The sequence below is a fragment of the Girardinichthys multiradiatus genome, chromosome 23, assembly GCF_021462225.1.
Source record: "Girardinichthys multiradiatus isolate DD_20200921_A chromosome 23, DD_fGirMul_XY1, whole genome shotgun sequence".
Taxonomy (NCBI): domain Eukaryota; kingdom Metazoa; phylum Chordata; class Actinopteri; order Cyprinodontiformes; family Goodeidae; genus Girardinichthys; species Girardinichthys multiradiatus.
The window spans coordinates 42863352-42880750 of NC_061815.1; the positions used below are offsets into that span (position 1 = coordinate 42863352).

A 17399-nucleotide genomic window follows, 5' to 3' on the forward strand; every position below is an offset into this window, starting at 1 on the left:
CTTGTGACAGGCTTATCCTGAGCTTCTTCCTGCAGTGGTTCTGTACGCTCCTTATAAAGGCAGGAGCCTGAACGAAGGCTCCCTGTTCCCTATGCTTGTACAAGATAAATGACCAGCTTTGTAATCAATGACCACTTGAAGCACAATGCTAGCAGCCATGCAATTACTGCTAAGTCATTCAGCAGTAGCTATTGTAGATGTCCTCTCATCCTCAACACCACATTTATCACGAGCAGCAGCTGAAGGTCTCTGCAAGCTTGAAGGCTCAGGGTTTTTATTCTAAAATGAAATATCTATCACTGGGAAAATAAAAACTGTCACCGTACTGGACGAACTGCTGCTGCATTCTGGACAGATTTGATATTGTTTTCCATTTTTGTAAACATAATAGAGTATGTGAGAGCTGTCAGAAGCCATGTTAAAGCCTCCATGTGTGCTGATGAAACTGGTCTGTCCTGAAGCTACAACAGCTTCTTTTTATTCAGCATCTGACTGGATTTATTTTATTATTTCTTTTGTTCTTAAACTAATGTTTCTCTGATGCTTAAACTCTCCAGTGGAAGCCAATTTAAGAAGCAATGCTTGGTTCTGCTGATGTTATGGAAACACAAAACTTGTCACATTTTCCAAGACAGATACTGAACTGCTAAGAAGTGCTTTATATGTTTCAGGAGGATTAAACCTACAGCATGCAGCGCATATTAAAAGTAGTAGTTAAAATTTAAAAGGGACAGTTGTTATTGTTGCTAACGGAAGATGCCAACATCTCAGACCTCAAATTATCACCAAGTGTGCACATCATGCTCTTCAAAATCTAAGGTACAGGAAGCATTCATGCTACTCTTTCCTGTGGTTATGCAACCATCGGTACTGCATGGTAACAGTGTTTTTAAATGCTAATTAGATCTTATTGTTCATCCAGTTATGTGCTGTACCACAGACCATCAGATAACTAACAGAAGTCTTAAATGCCTCTTAAGTACATTTTAGAGAATACAACTTTTAAACATCTATGGCCTGCATATAATCCCATTGACATTCCTATAATAATTGCTATTGGGGCACTAATATCAGTTTTTATATTTGGATGCTCATCACATGCTTACAGCATTCCAACACAGTCTGGAAATGTCAGGATAACTATAAAAAATATCTGTATTTCAAGATTGTATTTCCTGTCTAAATGTTCCATCCATCCATCCATCCATCCATCCATCCATCCATCCATCCATCCATCCATCCATCCATCCATCCATCCATGGTGGAAAGAGAAGACAGTCACTTTGGACTCAATACCTTTAAATACAATATAACCACAGCAAGTCTAACATATAGAACAGCATCACCAACAACCATTTGTTTTCTTTGTTTTGACTTTACATTTCATTGTGGAGATTTTGCTTTAAAAAGTGAACAAGAAATTTGCTATGTCTTCATCGTAACTGACTAACTGATAAAGAAGTGGAGAAAAGTTAGCTTAATTTCCTGAGCTGCTCAAACAAAAGCCAGTCTGCAGCATCAAAGAGATTTTACAGGAAAATCTACTTCTGCATGCTACTCAAGCTTCAACCTGAAAATTGTTTTGTTAGTTTCTGTTGACTGGCATGCATGATCAACTTTTATTGCTAATAGCATTTTTAAAATGTTTATATGCTCACAAGTGATTTTCTCTCTTGGGAAGTGATGCTCAGCTGCATCTAAAAGCTTGATGCAAAGTAAAACTAGTTATCCATCTCTAAATCTACTTGATCAACTTTTTCAGCTCCAAACATGAAAGGAAAGCAATCGTAAACACACTATACAAAATTCCGATACAGATTTATAATGAAATGCAGAATAATTTTTGTGCATTGGAGATGAGGGGGCGAATTAATTCAGACATGTGTAAAAACATGACTCCTGCAGCTGCAGTGATGCTGACTGCAAACACTACATACAGCTGTAAATTACCTCTGCCTCAACTCACCACCCTGAGAGGAAGTGATTGGAAAAATCCAATTTTGTTATCTCACCAGCTTTCAGAGGACACAGGGAATGAGGCGTCAAGCAGCTAATACTGAGATGTGTCTTTGCTTTTTGCTTAAGTTCAACTTCAGCCCCATAGAAGGGGAGTATTTTTACTAGAACATATGTTAATGATAGGAGAGTTTTCACATGTGTGAGATCATATTTTCCTGTCACTTATTCACAATAATTTGCACCTCACCTTCGTCAGAGGTCTGACTGGCCGTAGGCGCAGACTTCTGTTGCTGTAGCGATGGCTTTGGACGCCATCTTTGTGCACATCGATGCCAGTTGGGACATTGGGAGGAGTCAGCAGCAGCTTCTTTAGCTGCACAAAAAGAAAACAACACACACAGGGAGATATCATCACATTCTCTTGGTAATGGTTTAGACTACACGTGTATCTCAGTAAATTAGAAAGCATGAAATAGTTTAATGACTTCAGTAATCCAGTTCATAGGATGAAACTCAGATGTTATAAAGATTCATAACACACAAAAATATAACTAATTTCAGCACATATTTATGGTAACTCTGATGACTGGGTTATAGCTAGAGCTGCACAATATATCAACTCATATTCAGCAACTGTATAGAAGCAACATTTGTAGCATACTATTTTTCCAATGTAATGCAAGCACATTGTAGATGCCAGTAATATATGTGGTCTGTTGGATAGACTTTGATTCCTCTAGATGCCAACATCAGATGTATAATTTAGATAGTAAAGCTTGCAAACAATGTTTGGGACATTTTGATGATTTAAGAAAAAAAGTCAGGAAAATGCGATACAATCCTATTCGGTATTGCCATCATGATATTAAGCAACAGTATCGACAATACAATTTTTTCATGATAGTGTGAAGCCCTACCAAGCAACAGTGTAGTTGGTTTTTCTCCTTGAACCAGGTGCTTTTGGTTCTGGAGTGGCAGTTCATACCTTATGAATCTGCTACCAACTCTTAAATAGGTTTTGCTTCAGAATCCTCTTAAGGCTGCAAGTATTTCGTGTTGCTTGTGCACATTATTCTACCGTAGTTTTTCCTTCCTCTAAACTGTCTATTAATATGCTTGGATACAACAGGCTTCCTTAGCATTGACCTTTTGTGGCTTGACCTCCTTGTGAAGCATGTCAGTGACTGTGTGCTGGACAACTGTAAAGTCAATAGTCACCCCCATGATTGCCAGAACAATACGATAAATCACATTTTTGAATTTAAAAATACCTTTTTTCTCAAATGGTATTGTGTAATATTTCAATTTCTGAGAAGCTTTTTACATTCTGCTTTAATTTATCACTCTTTGTGTGTAGGGAATCTATGTAATACAAATTTTGAATTAAACTACTAAAATAAAAAAACCTTTTCTAGATATTCTACCTTTCTGAAATGCATCTGTATGTATGGCTGGATCATAAGAAGATAACACATTAGGGCAACATCATGAGAATGCGAATGTAGTGAAGTAATATGTGATAACATACAAGTCATAATACTAAACAGAACAGGAAGGGAAAGAAGTATTCACATTTACATGAAAGCATACAACATTCAGTTATTTTGGCCATTCACCCCACTTTCTAATCTATATTTTGTCAGCTGTTAATGCTCCACTGATGGATGTTTGTATAGAGGAATATGTAGAAAAGGTCATGGTACTGTATATTTATCACACTACTAAAGCTGACAGCTACATGGCATATTCACATTTTCTATTAAAGAGCCAGATCCAGTAATTTTCTCTTTATAACACAGCGTCACTACAGCTCCTTCCTTTCTCCTTCACCCTCAAACTCCTATTTTTTCCATCATCCCTCCATCACTCTCTACGTGTTCAACTTTTTATTGTTTGATTTAGATACAATCTTGTTTTATCTTTTAGTTTTTTTTCACGACTCCTTTCAAAATCAATCTGAGCGACCCTTAACATTTATTTTCATCTTAACTTCCAAACTGTCACATCAGCTCTGCTCTCTTTTTTACTGCCCCTTCCTCCCTGCTCCCATCTTCTTGTTGTTCCAGATCCAACACAAAGCCCAAGTTAAGGCATAAAGCATAGGAACCTCTCCTTAAACCATCCCTGGGTATTACCTTTCAAATGGATATTAACACAACCGCTCCTCATTCTCCAACTATCCTTTCATTACTTTTTTTTCCATCTGTGTACTCATCCGTTCAATCCTGAGCGTAGCTTCATGGCAGGCCTATCAGCTGATATAAATCAGCTTAGAAAGAAAATCCGCCTCTAAGCTTTACAGCCTTTGCTCCAAAAGATGATGCAGAAAATACAGAAATGATAGGTATGAGGATTTAAATGAACCTGTTTTGAAGATAGTCGACGGTGGGCCATTCAGCCATATTGATGTTTTGAGTCACTTGGGAGATGGTTGTGGCAATTTATACAACTGTTTCAAAACAATCAAGCATCAATTTTGATTCTGTGGTTCTCAGGAATTGTGGAATAGCGTTCCTTCTTAAAGCTAACATATAGCTAAGATATAAAGGATATTTTTTTTTGGCTTTTTTCCTTTACAATTTAAAGAATTCCACCAACTCAGACAAAGAGATTTCTCGTTTTACCTGGTTAGAAACATCAAAAGTAAAAATGTTTATTCAGTTGCAAGAAGAAAGCCACTGTTAAAAGAAAGCCACAGTAAGAAGCTTTGCTTGGAGTTTTTCACAATCCAAGATTGGGGCACAGCAGACGTGTGGATGAAGGTGTTCTGGTCAGATGAGACAAAAATTGAACTTTTTGTTCTTCATACAATAGACCATATGTAGCAGAAAGCTAGAACCACACATCAGCTTTCATACGCCATCTCCATGGCCTTCACCAGAGACAGGGGAGCTGATGAGAAGAAGGATGGAGCAAAAGACTTGAGATTGGTTCAGGGTTCACCTTCCAGTAGGACAATGAACGTAAACCTCCATACAGCTGTAACAGAATGGTTTACATCAATTTAAATCAAAGTATATGCATTTTTGGAATGGCCCAGTCAAAGTCTAGATCTAAATACAATTGATGCAAACTGATGTTTACAGATGCTCTCCATCCACTGTTAATGAGCCATTTTGTAAAGAGCCACAGAGAAAATGTTGAGCCTTTTGATCTGTAAAGCTAGTGGACAAATACCAGTCAGAGCATTGACTTGGGGTCAACTTCACAATAATGAACTACATTATGTTGGGCTATCACAAACAACTGACTGATCGGAGGAGAACTGTTAATATATATTTACAGACTTTTTATGGTAACATCCTTATGAGACGGTAATCTGAAATATTATAGGTAGAACATTTAAAAAGGTTGAGTTTAAAGGAAAAAGTGCACCAAAGGTTGACGTATTTATATGAGCAGCTTATGCTAAAAAGTGCCGAGCCATGAGTCAAAGTTTAAACAAGTTTCATCACTGTTATAGTACTATAATGCTTTAATGAACATAACATCACCACTCAACAGCACTGGCTGTAACTAAAGAATACTATCTGGGTCAATTGACTGAAATGGGACGATTGCCTGCACCGCTAATGGGGCCACTGTGGCCCTTTGTCTGAGAGCCAACTTGGCTTAGATTGTGTGATGATCCTCCTCTGAGAGTCCCATTGAGGAAAGTGAAGAGTAGACTGAAGGTTTGAGTCTGTGTGAAATGCTGCAAGCTCTTTGACAGCATTGGGGCCTTCCTAACAGTATACCCCACTCTTCTACGCTACTCTGCTCTGGATGCTTTCCAGAACTGCGCTGGCATCATCAAAAAAGGCCTTGTTCCATGGTGGAACACACACAGAAAGGAAAAATGGAGGTGGAAATGCAAACACAGGTGATGAGAGACAAATGCAAAGTGAAACACACACATAAAAAGAGTGTATGGAATATAACCTGGCAGAAAACCAACACCAGAAAAACAATGATGAGCTCACACACGTTTCCTACAAATATTTAACAAAGTATTATTTTTAAAAATATAAAGCTTCTTACATTTAGGCCTATAATGACTAGAGTACCCATCAAATCAGTAACCCTGTAGTTTTGTGATTTGCTTCAGGAAAACACCAATTTGCTCCCATTTCAATTCAGACTGAATCCCGAATAATGTATTATGTTTTAAATTGACATAAAAGAAGCAGGTTTTGTTTTCCAACTTGCTTGTTTTTGGTTTTCTGTTTTAATGAAGTATTTCTATATTGATGTTATGTTACTGAATATAAAATACAAGTGGATAAAAACAGCTGAAATTAGGTCTTCTGTTGGGTAGCCAGCCTCAGACTTAAAAACAGGGTAAGAAGCTTCATTAATGCGGGATTCTTTCTGTATGCCTCCCTTTTTAGGTTTTTTGGAGGGAAACCTGTAAACTCCCTGTTTATAAATAGGTGGATAGATAGGAATGCACAAATTTGATCAATAAATGGTTTATCTGTTTGTCCAAACACCAACTCTGATCAGATGTTTGATGCCTGTAATAGTTTTACTAGAGTTTTTTTTTACCTGAGCAACGTGAACATGTAGTACATTTTTTCCTTTCATCTAATCGTTGCTATGATTACTCAAGGAGTCATTGAGGAATTTGAACATTGAATGATTATGACTTAAAATAAGGTTGATTTAAGTCCAGCTGGGACACAGGATGTCATATTCAGTTCATTTATTGTAATTCATTCCAAGTCACCACATAAAAGAACTTTAGAAGGCCAAGTAATTATTGAAATGGTGATCTTCACAAACCACATACTGAGACTAAATCTGGCATTTCAGGTACTTCTTAGTAAATCTAAGATATGTCATTAAAAAGTTAGTTTTTTTGTGTGTCACTCATAAGTGTAACTCATATATTGTGTTAATGTAATGATTATGTCTTACAGCTAATGAAATCCCCCCAAAATGTAGCATTTTCAAGGAAACACCAATACAAAGAATGTTTATTATTGAAATGTTGACTCACTGAAAAGTATGTCAATATACTTTGATTTATGAACTCAATACTTGTTGGGGCTCATTTGTTTTAATCACTGCATCAAGGCAATGATCAGCCTGTGGCCCTGCTGAGGTGTTAAAGAAGTCCGAGTTGTTTTAATAGCAGCCTTCAGCTTATCTGCAGTGTTGGTGCTGGTTAATCTCATTCAACTCTGAAATTAGCTTTATTTTATAATCCTCTCTGGACTTCATTTATCTCTGTGTTGCTTGTGCATCCTTTCCCACCACAGTTTCTCCTTCCACTCAACTTTCCATTACAAAGCTGGTTACAGAACTCAGTGAAAAGCCAGCTTCTTTACCAATAACAATTTTGAGGTTTTTCTCCTTGTTGGGAGTGTTTGACAACTGTCAAGTCAGCAGTATTCCCCATGATTGTGTAAGCAATAACATGTCCAGAACATCATATAAATCTACACTCACTATTAGGTACACCTTGCTAGTACCGGGTTGGACCCCCTTCGTGGCATAGATTCAACAAGGTACTGGAAACATTCCTTAGAGAGTTTGGTAAATATTGACATTATAGCATCACACAGATGCTGCAGATTTGTCGGCTGCACATCCATGATGCGAATCTCCCGTTCCACCACATCCCAAAGGTGCTCTATTGGATTGAGATCTGGTGACTGTGGAGGCCATTTGAGTACAGTGAACTTATTGTCATGTTCAAGAAACCAGTCTGAGATGATTCATGCTTTATGACATGGCGCGTTATCCTGCTGGATAAGACGGACAAAAGCGAAAGCATTTGCTAAGAATGTTTTCATTAAAAAATCAGAAGATGGGTCCACTGTGGTCATAAAGGTATGGACATGGTCAGCAACAATACTCAGGTAGGCTGTGGCGTTCACATGATGCTCAATTGGTACTAAGGGGCCCAAAGTGTGCCAAGAAAATATCCCCCACACCGTTACACCACCACCACCAGCCTGAACCGTTGCTACAAGGCAGGATGGATCCATGCTTTCATGTTGTTGACACCAAATTCTGACCCTACCATCCGAATGTTGCAGCAGAAATCGAGACTCATCAGACCAGGCAACATTTTTCCAATCTTCTATTGTCCAACTTTGGTGATCCTGTGCAAATTGTAGCCTCAGTTTCCTGTTCTGAGCTGACAGGAGTGGCACCCGGTGTGGTCTTCTGCTGCTGTAGCCCATCCGCCTCAAGGTTTGACATGTTGTGCGTTCAGAGATGTTCTTCTGCATGCCTTGGTTGTAATGAGTGGTTATTTGAGTTACTGTTGCGTTTCTATCAGCTCGAACCAATCTGGCCATTCTCCTCTGACCTCTGGCATCAACAAGGCATTTGCGCCCACAGAACTGGATATTTTCTCTTTTTTGGACCATTCTCTGTAAACCCTAGAGATGGTAGTGCGTGAAAATCCCAGTAGATCAGCTGTTTCTGATATACTCAGACCAGCCCGTCTGGCACCAACAACCATGCCACGTTCAAAGTCACTTAAATCACCTTTCTTCCCCATTCTGATGCTCGGTTTGAACTGCAGCAGATCGTCTTGACCATGTCTACATGCCTAAATGCATTGAGTTGCTGCCATGTGATTGGCTGAATAGAAATTTGCGTTAACGAGCAGTTGGACAGGTGTACCTAATAAAGTGGCCGGTGAGTGTATATAATCTATATCTTCTATAATATTCAAATTTTCAGAGAAATGCTTGAGATACTTCACCCTGTGTAAAACCAATTATATAAAATATGAGTTTTACTTTTTGAATTTCATTACAAACATAAATAAACTTTTTGCGAATATTGTAAGTTATTCAGTTGCATCTGCTTTCTAGGTAAAAATTGGGTTTATTTCAAAAAGTACAAAATGTTAACTTTTTTCTTTTTCATCAATCATTTTGCAGCTCCATAAAACACTTTTAACTGTAATTATAAAACCACATGTGTACATTTCAGAATCATCTTAATTCTGAATAATTCAGCTGACAACAACATTAAAAGCACCCTGAGGCATGAGACAGGCTCAGGAAGTCTGCAAAGCTTAGTGAGGCCATCTGCAGCACCAACGCTTAACAGTAGAGGGCAGCGCCAGACTCAGGCCTGAGAACATGAGTGACAGCAAACATGCGACAATAAACCACTCAACTGATGGAAAGAGGGGATGAATTATGCACACACATAGACACACACATCTGGCAGCTTCAGTTGAGTAAAAGGCCTAATGTTATTACACCAGGCTTTTCTGTGTCAGTGGATGTGAATGCCAGGTTGCTATATTTGCCACTGATAGTGCACTCAGAGGAAACAGAGTCTGGATTTAGGATGATATGATTTATATTTGGTACAGAGAAATATTCAGATTTTCTTCAGGGATGCTGAACGTCACAGCTGGATTTACATGAGGGAATTTTGAGATACTGCAGACTGAAGAGGCTCACCACAAATTTATTTCAATAGTTGAGAAACATGATTACAAAACTTTCAAGAGTATTTCAAAGTAGACTACGAAAAGTGTGCTGTTCACCTATCTCCCTGATATGATACCATTTCAGGCAATAAAATTCCAAGAAGCAATAACCCTTAACCGGCTCGTCACAAACTTCCTGCCTGCAGGTACAACCAAAAATACGCCTGTGGGAAACAGATTCAGAATCAGTTGAAGCAGCTCTGGAAAACGTTTGGGAAAGGAAACTGAGCTTGCTGTCGGCAGAAATAAGAAGCAAAACCAAGCTGATAAAAAGTTTAATCCATAGAGTCAGAAAATATTTTTTCCAATCTGTATTTTGAATGCATAAGGAGGTCAATGTTGAGGGTTTGGTCCAGGATAAGTTTTGGTAAAAGGCCTTTCAAAGACGAGGTTGTGCAGAAAGTGCGATCATAGTGTTTACATCAACATTTCAGCTAAAAAGGGAGAAAACCTGCAAAATGACCCAAAGTGTCTTGTTTGACCCTTGTTGTCTTTTTGCTGCTCCATAAGTCTGGAAACAAAGACATGGCTAACTCAGTAACCTCCCTGCTAGTATGCTTGTTTGGACACACATCCACTGATAACTCAGGGATTTCAAGGATAAACAAGGGAACCTGTATGTTGCAACAGAACTGCAAAGAAAATCCTATCTGGAAGGGTGACCTCTCAGTACTGCTGACATTTTATTAAGACAAAAATAATACCTTCATGGCATTTAATAGACTGTTGAAGCACAATCACTTCTGTGTCATGATGTGTCCTGGATGCCATTACTTTGCCAGCGTAGAAAGCCTATACAGCAATTGCTATTGCTGCTAGGCTGGACCTTTTGGAGATATCTTCAACTGACACTCAGAAGTTTACATACATTTATAACAGCCATGAATGTTATATTAGGTTTTGACTTTTAAAATAGACGAACCAATCAGATACCAATCACTGCTTTTGTAAAGCTCTTAGTTGATTATAATTTGACTTTAAAAACCACTGATAACAAAAGATACAGAGCTGTCTTTGCATCACAGGAAATGTACACAGTAATCTCCTCCAGGGTATGTGACATATACCTCTATACAAATAAAACCAAACTACAAAGAGCTATACCAAGGCTCTATTAGGAAACTGATTATATATCGCTCACTAAGTGTTTTCCACACCTCACAATGTAGATGTGCGCCATATCAACATATCTTTTTTTCTGCCTAGTCAATTTAAACTAAAAACTGCTGTGTCCAAGAGGAAAAAGGAAATCATTCATTCCGTCATTCCTGCAACTATACAGGAGCCTTAAGGAGCCTTTCGGTTGTGATAGATCATTAACTATTAGGACAGGAGAGCTCATATTGTTTGTAAGAGGGTGGAGTCTTTTGAAAGAAAGACAATATAATTACATCATTCTACCTATTTCAATATTTGTGATTTATATTTCACTGTTCTTCCTGGCACTGTAAAATGCATCATTTGTACAGGCAGAAAACCAGTGCCACAGCATAATAACACCACTAGCATGCTTTATAGTTGGCACACTGTTTTTTTTTTTTAAATAAACTTGTCACTCTGGCCAAACAAATCTTCGTTTGGTCTGACCATAACACTTTTCTCCAGGAGGCATTCTGCTTGGTGATTTGGACAACTACAGAGTTTAGTTGAGCTTGATCATTTTAGTTTTGGAGCAGAAGACGCTTTCTTGGTTGGAACCCTTAACGTCCACAAAGGCATGAAACTGGGTTCATTGTGGACAGTAACGATTGTGTTAAAACAGTTTCCAGTTCATGGCAGGCTGCAGCCTTGGTGGTTAATGAGATGCTCATGTTTCTTTTTCTGTCTTCTGTCAGATTTTCCAACAATGCTGCTGCCAAGAATAATTTTGTTTATATATTATCTGCTATGGCCCTGTTGAACTTTCACCTGATGTTCCCCATGGGGCTAGGGATTATTAGTAATTATTGGTCCACCATCCTTTAAGCGTGCTTTAAGATGGATGGAGGCTAATTAGTAAAAACATTTAGCTATACAAATTGTCCTACTTGTGCTTCAAAGTAATTTTTTCTGTAACAAAACATTGTGGCTTAAAGTGTTTAGAAAAGGAAAAAAATGTAAAGCCCAAACTGACATACATCCAACAGCCAGTTCAGTTTTGCTTCAGTTGGATTTAATTATCCTGGTCTAAATGAACCCATTTAATCTAAAGAGGATAGGTATTCTTTCCTGTTGCTCCACCAAATGTTGAAAAGTATCCAACATTTCATTTAAAGCTTTGCAAATCTCTATTGAAAGACTTGTTTTATGGCTCAGCTCAGAGTTTAATTAAGTATGGGATGGCGGAGCAGCTTGGTGAATATTTACGCTGCAGGTATTCAGCCATCCAACTTAACTCGTGACCGCCAAACAATGGCATCTTTGTTGGCTGGCACTTAATCAGAGAGCCCTGGAAGCGGACCCTTATGCTGTGAAATTTAAGTCAAATTAAGGAAGCAGAGTGGATTCAACTCGACAAGTGCAATAAGGCCATATTACAACGCTAATCATAAGTCGTTTGTGGCAGTGAAATAGCTTACTGCTTCAGTTAGGCTTCAGAACAGGGTACAGGGCTTCATTCTTCTGACAGCTGAGCCAACACAAAAGGAAATAGGCCACAATATTCCCCGTAACTGGATACAACAATTTGTTGTTCCTGTATGATAGAAGTAGGGTGTTAGGCACAGGGGGTGGGGTGGGCGTTCTCAGGTGCAGACAGAGGCTGATAATAGAGAGGAGACAGAGCGCGTAGAGGAAAACAAGGCTTGTTCCTGAAAATGTGGTTCAAGGAATGATGCAGGGAAGCAAGCACCAACGCAGTGGGAAAAGAGTGACTTGAAAACAAGCAATCAGATGTGCAGCACGATCACAAGTATTTATATTAGTGTGCTTACTAGGGGGTATATTTATTCCCTGATCCAGAAATGTTCTAATTGTCCAGGGCAATTCCTAATTATTCCATGTGAACATTTCTATTAATGTTCTTGCAAATATTAACAATAAAAGTCAAAGATGATTAAAAATGAAAGAAGTCTTGAAATTAATATTCTGAAATGAATCACACTCTATCTTCCCCTACCCCTTCTTATGCTTCGACAAGTTGTCTTTACTGTTAGTTTTGATGATTAAAACTTACAGCTAATGAAAACCCCAAATCATGGTTCTTATAACTTTGAGTGTTATAAGGATACAAAAAAAACAATTGAAACAGAAATGTCAACCTTATGAAAAGTATGTCCATGCATTGTAAAGTACATGGAGATCAAGATTGTTATAAATAAAGCATTGTTCTTATTTTATGCGCCTCTGAATTTGTTGCAAACCGCCAGCAGAAGAAGAGATGAAGAAGCAGCAGCACTAACGCCAAGATGACGGACCAAGAAACTACGGTACAAAGCCAGGTAATGTTTAAAAGTTTATATATGTCTTAATGTCGTTAATATATGCTCTTGGTCCGTCATCCTGGCGCTAGTGCTGCTGCTTCTTCATCTCTTCTTCTGCTGGCGGTTTGCAACAAATTCAGAGGCGCATAAAATAAGAACAATGCTTTATTTATAACAATCTTGATTTCCCCCCCATCTCCCCTCTGTTCCTAATATTCCTTTCAGACTGAATTATCTCCCATTACCTTTTTCCGTCATTCAATCCCGGCACTACGTTTACTGGCGATGAGGAGTGTGACAGCGCATGCGCAACGTGAATCGACTAACTCTGTGCTCCACTAACCAGCCTGAGATCACGTGACACCAAGTCGCTGATGTAAATTCGTATTCTCATAGAAAATAAATCGTATTCACAAACTGTTATAGCATATTGTATTCATAAAGAATAAACCACAACTGCAAACTTGAACTTTGTGTTTGTAATTTCTTGAAGTTGTAACATTTTATTTTGTATTCTTATAGAGAAAATATACAATACCTCTTTTGGATTTTACTTATGCACAACTATTGACTAATATGCACACATTTCCGTCTTTACATACACATTGTTTTTGACAGCGTTCTTACCCCATATGGGCTCCTTTAGCATGAATTAAAGAAGTCCAGATTGCTTTAATAGCAGCCTTTATCTCATAATTATTGTTGTCTCTGATATCTCTCTAAGCCATAATCAAAAAAAGTAACAATAATAAATTATTGAAATATACCACTTTTTGTGTAATTAAGCAATATAATATAATTTTGAACTGAAATAGCTAAATAAGTGAATAATATTGTTATTTAATGAGATGCAACTGGACACATTTAAAATAACTCCTTGAAAAGGCACGTGGGCCTTGGAACTACAGCAACCCACACTCACCAAACAGGACCCCATGAAAGGCTACTTTGTGCCTCTGCGCTGCTCTGTTTTTCTGAGGTTAAAGGCAGACTTTGAACATTGCAGGCCAACTTGAGGGGAACATCAAGCTAAGACACGCGATGAAGATTAGAATGTGGGTGAGAAAGAAGGTGGGAGAGCATGGGAAAGGAGAGGCACTTTGTAGCATGGGTGAGAAGGGGATGAATGCCGTTTGAAGCCTGAATTAAAGGACCCACGTTGACAGATGTCGCTTTTTGAGCTGCAAGGGATTTATAATTTTTTAGACCTTTATAAACACAACCAGGAGGCTAGTGTTAATCTTCTCAAACAGGAGGTTACAGGACTGGCAAGTAAGATGAAAGTGCATGCTCATATCTGATGTTCTTGTTCATAATATCATCCCAAAATGTATCTAACAGCAAATAAAATGACTGTAGGTTGATGGATGTTCTTACAAGAGATAGGTCCTCTGTCTCGGCCCCCAGGGGCTGACTGAAGTCCTCGGTGCTCAGAGGAAGACTGTGCTCGTCCTCCTCCTCTTGACTGGGCTCCTCCTCCAGAGTGGGAAAAACAGAAAGCCCGCCCACCTCGGCATCCACCATGCCATCCAAACTGTCTGTCAGAGCGGCCAGCAGAGCCGCATTCTCCTCTTCTATCTGCAGGGAGTTGAACACAGAGAAAAAAAGGTGAGAAAAGAAAATATAACAAAGCAATAGAAAAAGAGAGGAATGAATTTTTGGAAATATTCCTTGGATATTTGGGAAGATGCCACAATCAGTCAATGACAGACATTGGCAAATATCCCTTGTTTAGCCCTGACCAGTGAGATAATGTTTTAAATTTTTTTATTAATATTTAAAAGTGAATATTCTCACTTTCTTGAAAGTATCAACCAACATCATGCACTTTTGGTTGATGCTGCTTTGGAGCAGGTTACTTTTCCAGATTAAAGTTCAGGAACATGAAAGCACTGTCTCTGAACCAATCAGATCTCTAAGAAAATGACGGTGATGCATAAACAGTGTCTCATGTTGCACACTGTTTGGTCTAAATTCAGCAGAAAGTCTTGGTGAGAGACATATATCATTAAAATGAACGCTTATGTACATAAAACAAAGACTATTACTTTAAAATGTATTTGTTAGACTTAGAGGATTAAAAAGGGGCATTATCACCATTTACAAGGAACACTGAGCACATAGTCCCCTCCAAATGTATGTTTATATATTTATAAGCACATCACTTTTATATTTTATAAGACCATAACAGCTTTTGTGAAACAATGTAGGTAGCTGTTGATTATGTGGTTGTTTGAGAACATGATTGCAAAACATATAATGGAAAAATTTGCATTAGGTTGTCACTGTAGAACATCATGGGCCAACTTGGAAGTAATTAGGTTTAGATGACGAACCAGATCTGAATCTCAATTGAGCAATTTGCTTTTCTGCTTGGAAAAAGAGGCATGTAGTGTCTTGTTTTCTTACAGAATCACTCTGTGGAGTCACCCTGACTAAGCTGTTTAGCCTACATCTCCTCTGGCTTTGTAGAGTCACTTCCAATGACAGTTATATAACACTAAGACTAATAAAAGACAATGTTAGCACTTTTTATCAGAGATTTCTTGCCAAGTTGGACAATTTTTCCAAGTGGTAAAGGAAAGTCCTTTACCACCAGATTCTTTAAGCCAGGCAATCATCAAGTGAATCATTTTTTGTTTACCTGTGATCTTTAATCTACCACAAAAGATAAGATCTCATTAGAAACAAAAGACATATATATGTATTAGGCCTCCAACAGCCAGTGGATAAATTAGGTTTCATTTGAGCTCAACAAAAACGTCATTCTAATGCATAATACACCTTTTAGCTTTTATATTTAAAATAAAATACTGTTTTAATATCACAAAATATTTTTGCCGGAAAGTGCTTTAGATCAGATCAGAAGTAAACTGTTAAACTGTTGACTAAATTTCAGCCTCAACAATCAGCCTTCTTCACTCACTCTATTCAGCTTGGGTTCACAGCTTTTTCTTATTTCTGATATTGGTCCAGGATAACATCAGCCTGACCTCTGATTTCATCTTTAGAAAGACACAGTCCTGCTAAAACAGGATTTTTATTAAAAGTATGACAACACCTGAAAAAATAGTGGAATTTGCAGAAAATATTTTATGTCTGAAATCTTTCTTTGCTTTTAAAATCCCAGTAATTCCTCCTGTTCTCTCCACCAAGGGGTTGTTTACCATCGAGGAGCTGCCACCTTGCTGAGAGCTGTGTCTGGGGGAGAGTTGATAGCAAGGATGGCCTACAGGAAGCCACTAACTTTCATTCATCTGTCTCTCTTTTACCAACCCGTTTCATCTGCCCCTCGATGCCATAGTATTTATCTTAAAAGTTATTCACTGTCGCAGGCTGGCTGCTACTTCCACTGTGCTGGAAGCCGATTTTTAGTATTTAGAATAGGATAATAGACTTTAAAATATAGTAACAAATCCAGGAATCAGACAACAATAGTTGTGGAAACTAATATACATGATTACAATTATGTTGTTTTGTTGTCTTGTTGCTTAGTTTATTCATATAAGCAATGACACATGTATTTATTTTTAGAGATGTGCAAAAAACATTATAAATTAATCTTTCACTGCAGTTTAACTGAAGACTGTTTGCAATTTATACTTTACCTAAAGTTGATTAGATGTCAACAAACATCTAAATATTCATCTATGCCCTGCGGTATAAATATGTTGTGACTATTGGCCAACTCTTCAAAATCAGAAAGACAAGAGAACATGGTATCCAAGTAAGGCAGACATTTGAGGATCTCCATAATTCATGAAATGACCAGAAAATAGTTATTTGCTTGAACGTACTCTTTTCTACAGTCAGAGCAACAATTAAGACGTTAAAAACAACAGGAACTGTGACAAACAAGACTGGACGAGAACACAAGTTTAAGTTTCCACCACACACACAGAAGAATGGTTAGGAAGGTAAAATAAATCTTCAAAGAAAACTTTAGAGAACATCAGCAGAGTCTAAGCTTTGGGTAACCAAGTCTCCATATTAAACATTAGATGCTATCTAAATGACAATTAGTCATTTGGTATGCCTACCAGAAAAAAAGCCTGTCCTACCATCACAAACATAAATACGTGGATTTTTGCTCACAGTTAATGGGACTTTGCACTGTGTTCAGATGAGGATGAAATGTATAGAAAAGCATCTCATACCGAATATTAAGTCAAATCCAGCATGTGTGATGTTGTGGGCCTGTTTTTCTTCAAATAGCCCTGGGAACCTTGGCGTCAAGAAACAAAAATCTGGTGGACTAACAGAGAACTGAAAATGCCCTGCTTTTGGTTTACAGAAATGGTTCACCAGACACAAGATCAACCTCTCTCTGTCTGCTCTTACCTTGTGAAATATTCTAGTTGAGGATAAGGTACTGTCATGTTGGCATGATGTATTAACAGCAATATATGTTGCACTGGTGAGTTTACTTTCCTATCATTTCCATTTTTGTTGTGAGAGATTATGTTTCTCCATTAAAGCTTAATTTATTTAAAGGCTTTTCACATCTCCAAAAATTGTAGGTTTGTACAAAGAACAATCCAGAAAACATCCTATTTATGTCTCCTATAATTAAGAAGTATATGCATGCATCT

The 17399-nt window shown here is 38.0% G+C and overlaps 1 protein-coding gene across 1 annotated transcript in view; it reads right to left on the minus strand.

The window, feature by feature from the left end:
- ppargc1b (peroxisome proliferator-activated receptor gamma, coactivator 1 beta) overlaps positions 1-17399 on the minus strand; it is a 110434-nt gene that overhangs the window by 18110 nt on the left and 74925 nt on the right. The window contains exons 3-4 of the mRNA XM_047353847.1: positions 14185-14385; positions 2207-2332 (exon numbers count right to left, since the gene is read on the minus strand). Of these exons, the coding sequence (XP_047209803.1) occupies positions 2207-2332; positions 14185-14385 (327 nt within the window). The remainder of the gene's footprint in view (positions 1-2206; positions 2333-14184; positions 14386-17399) is intronic.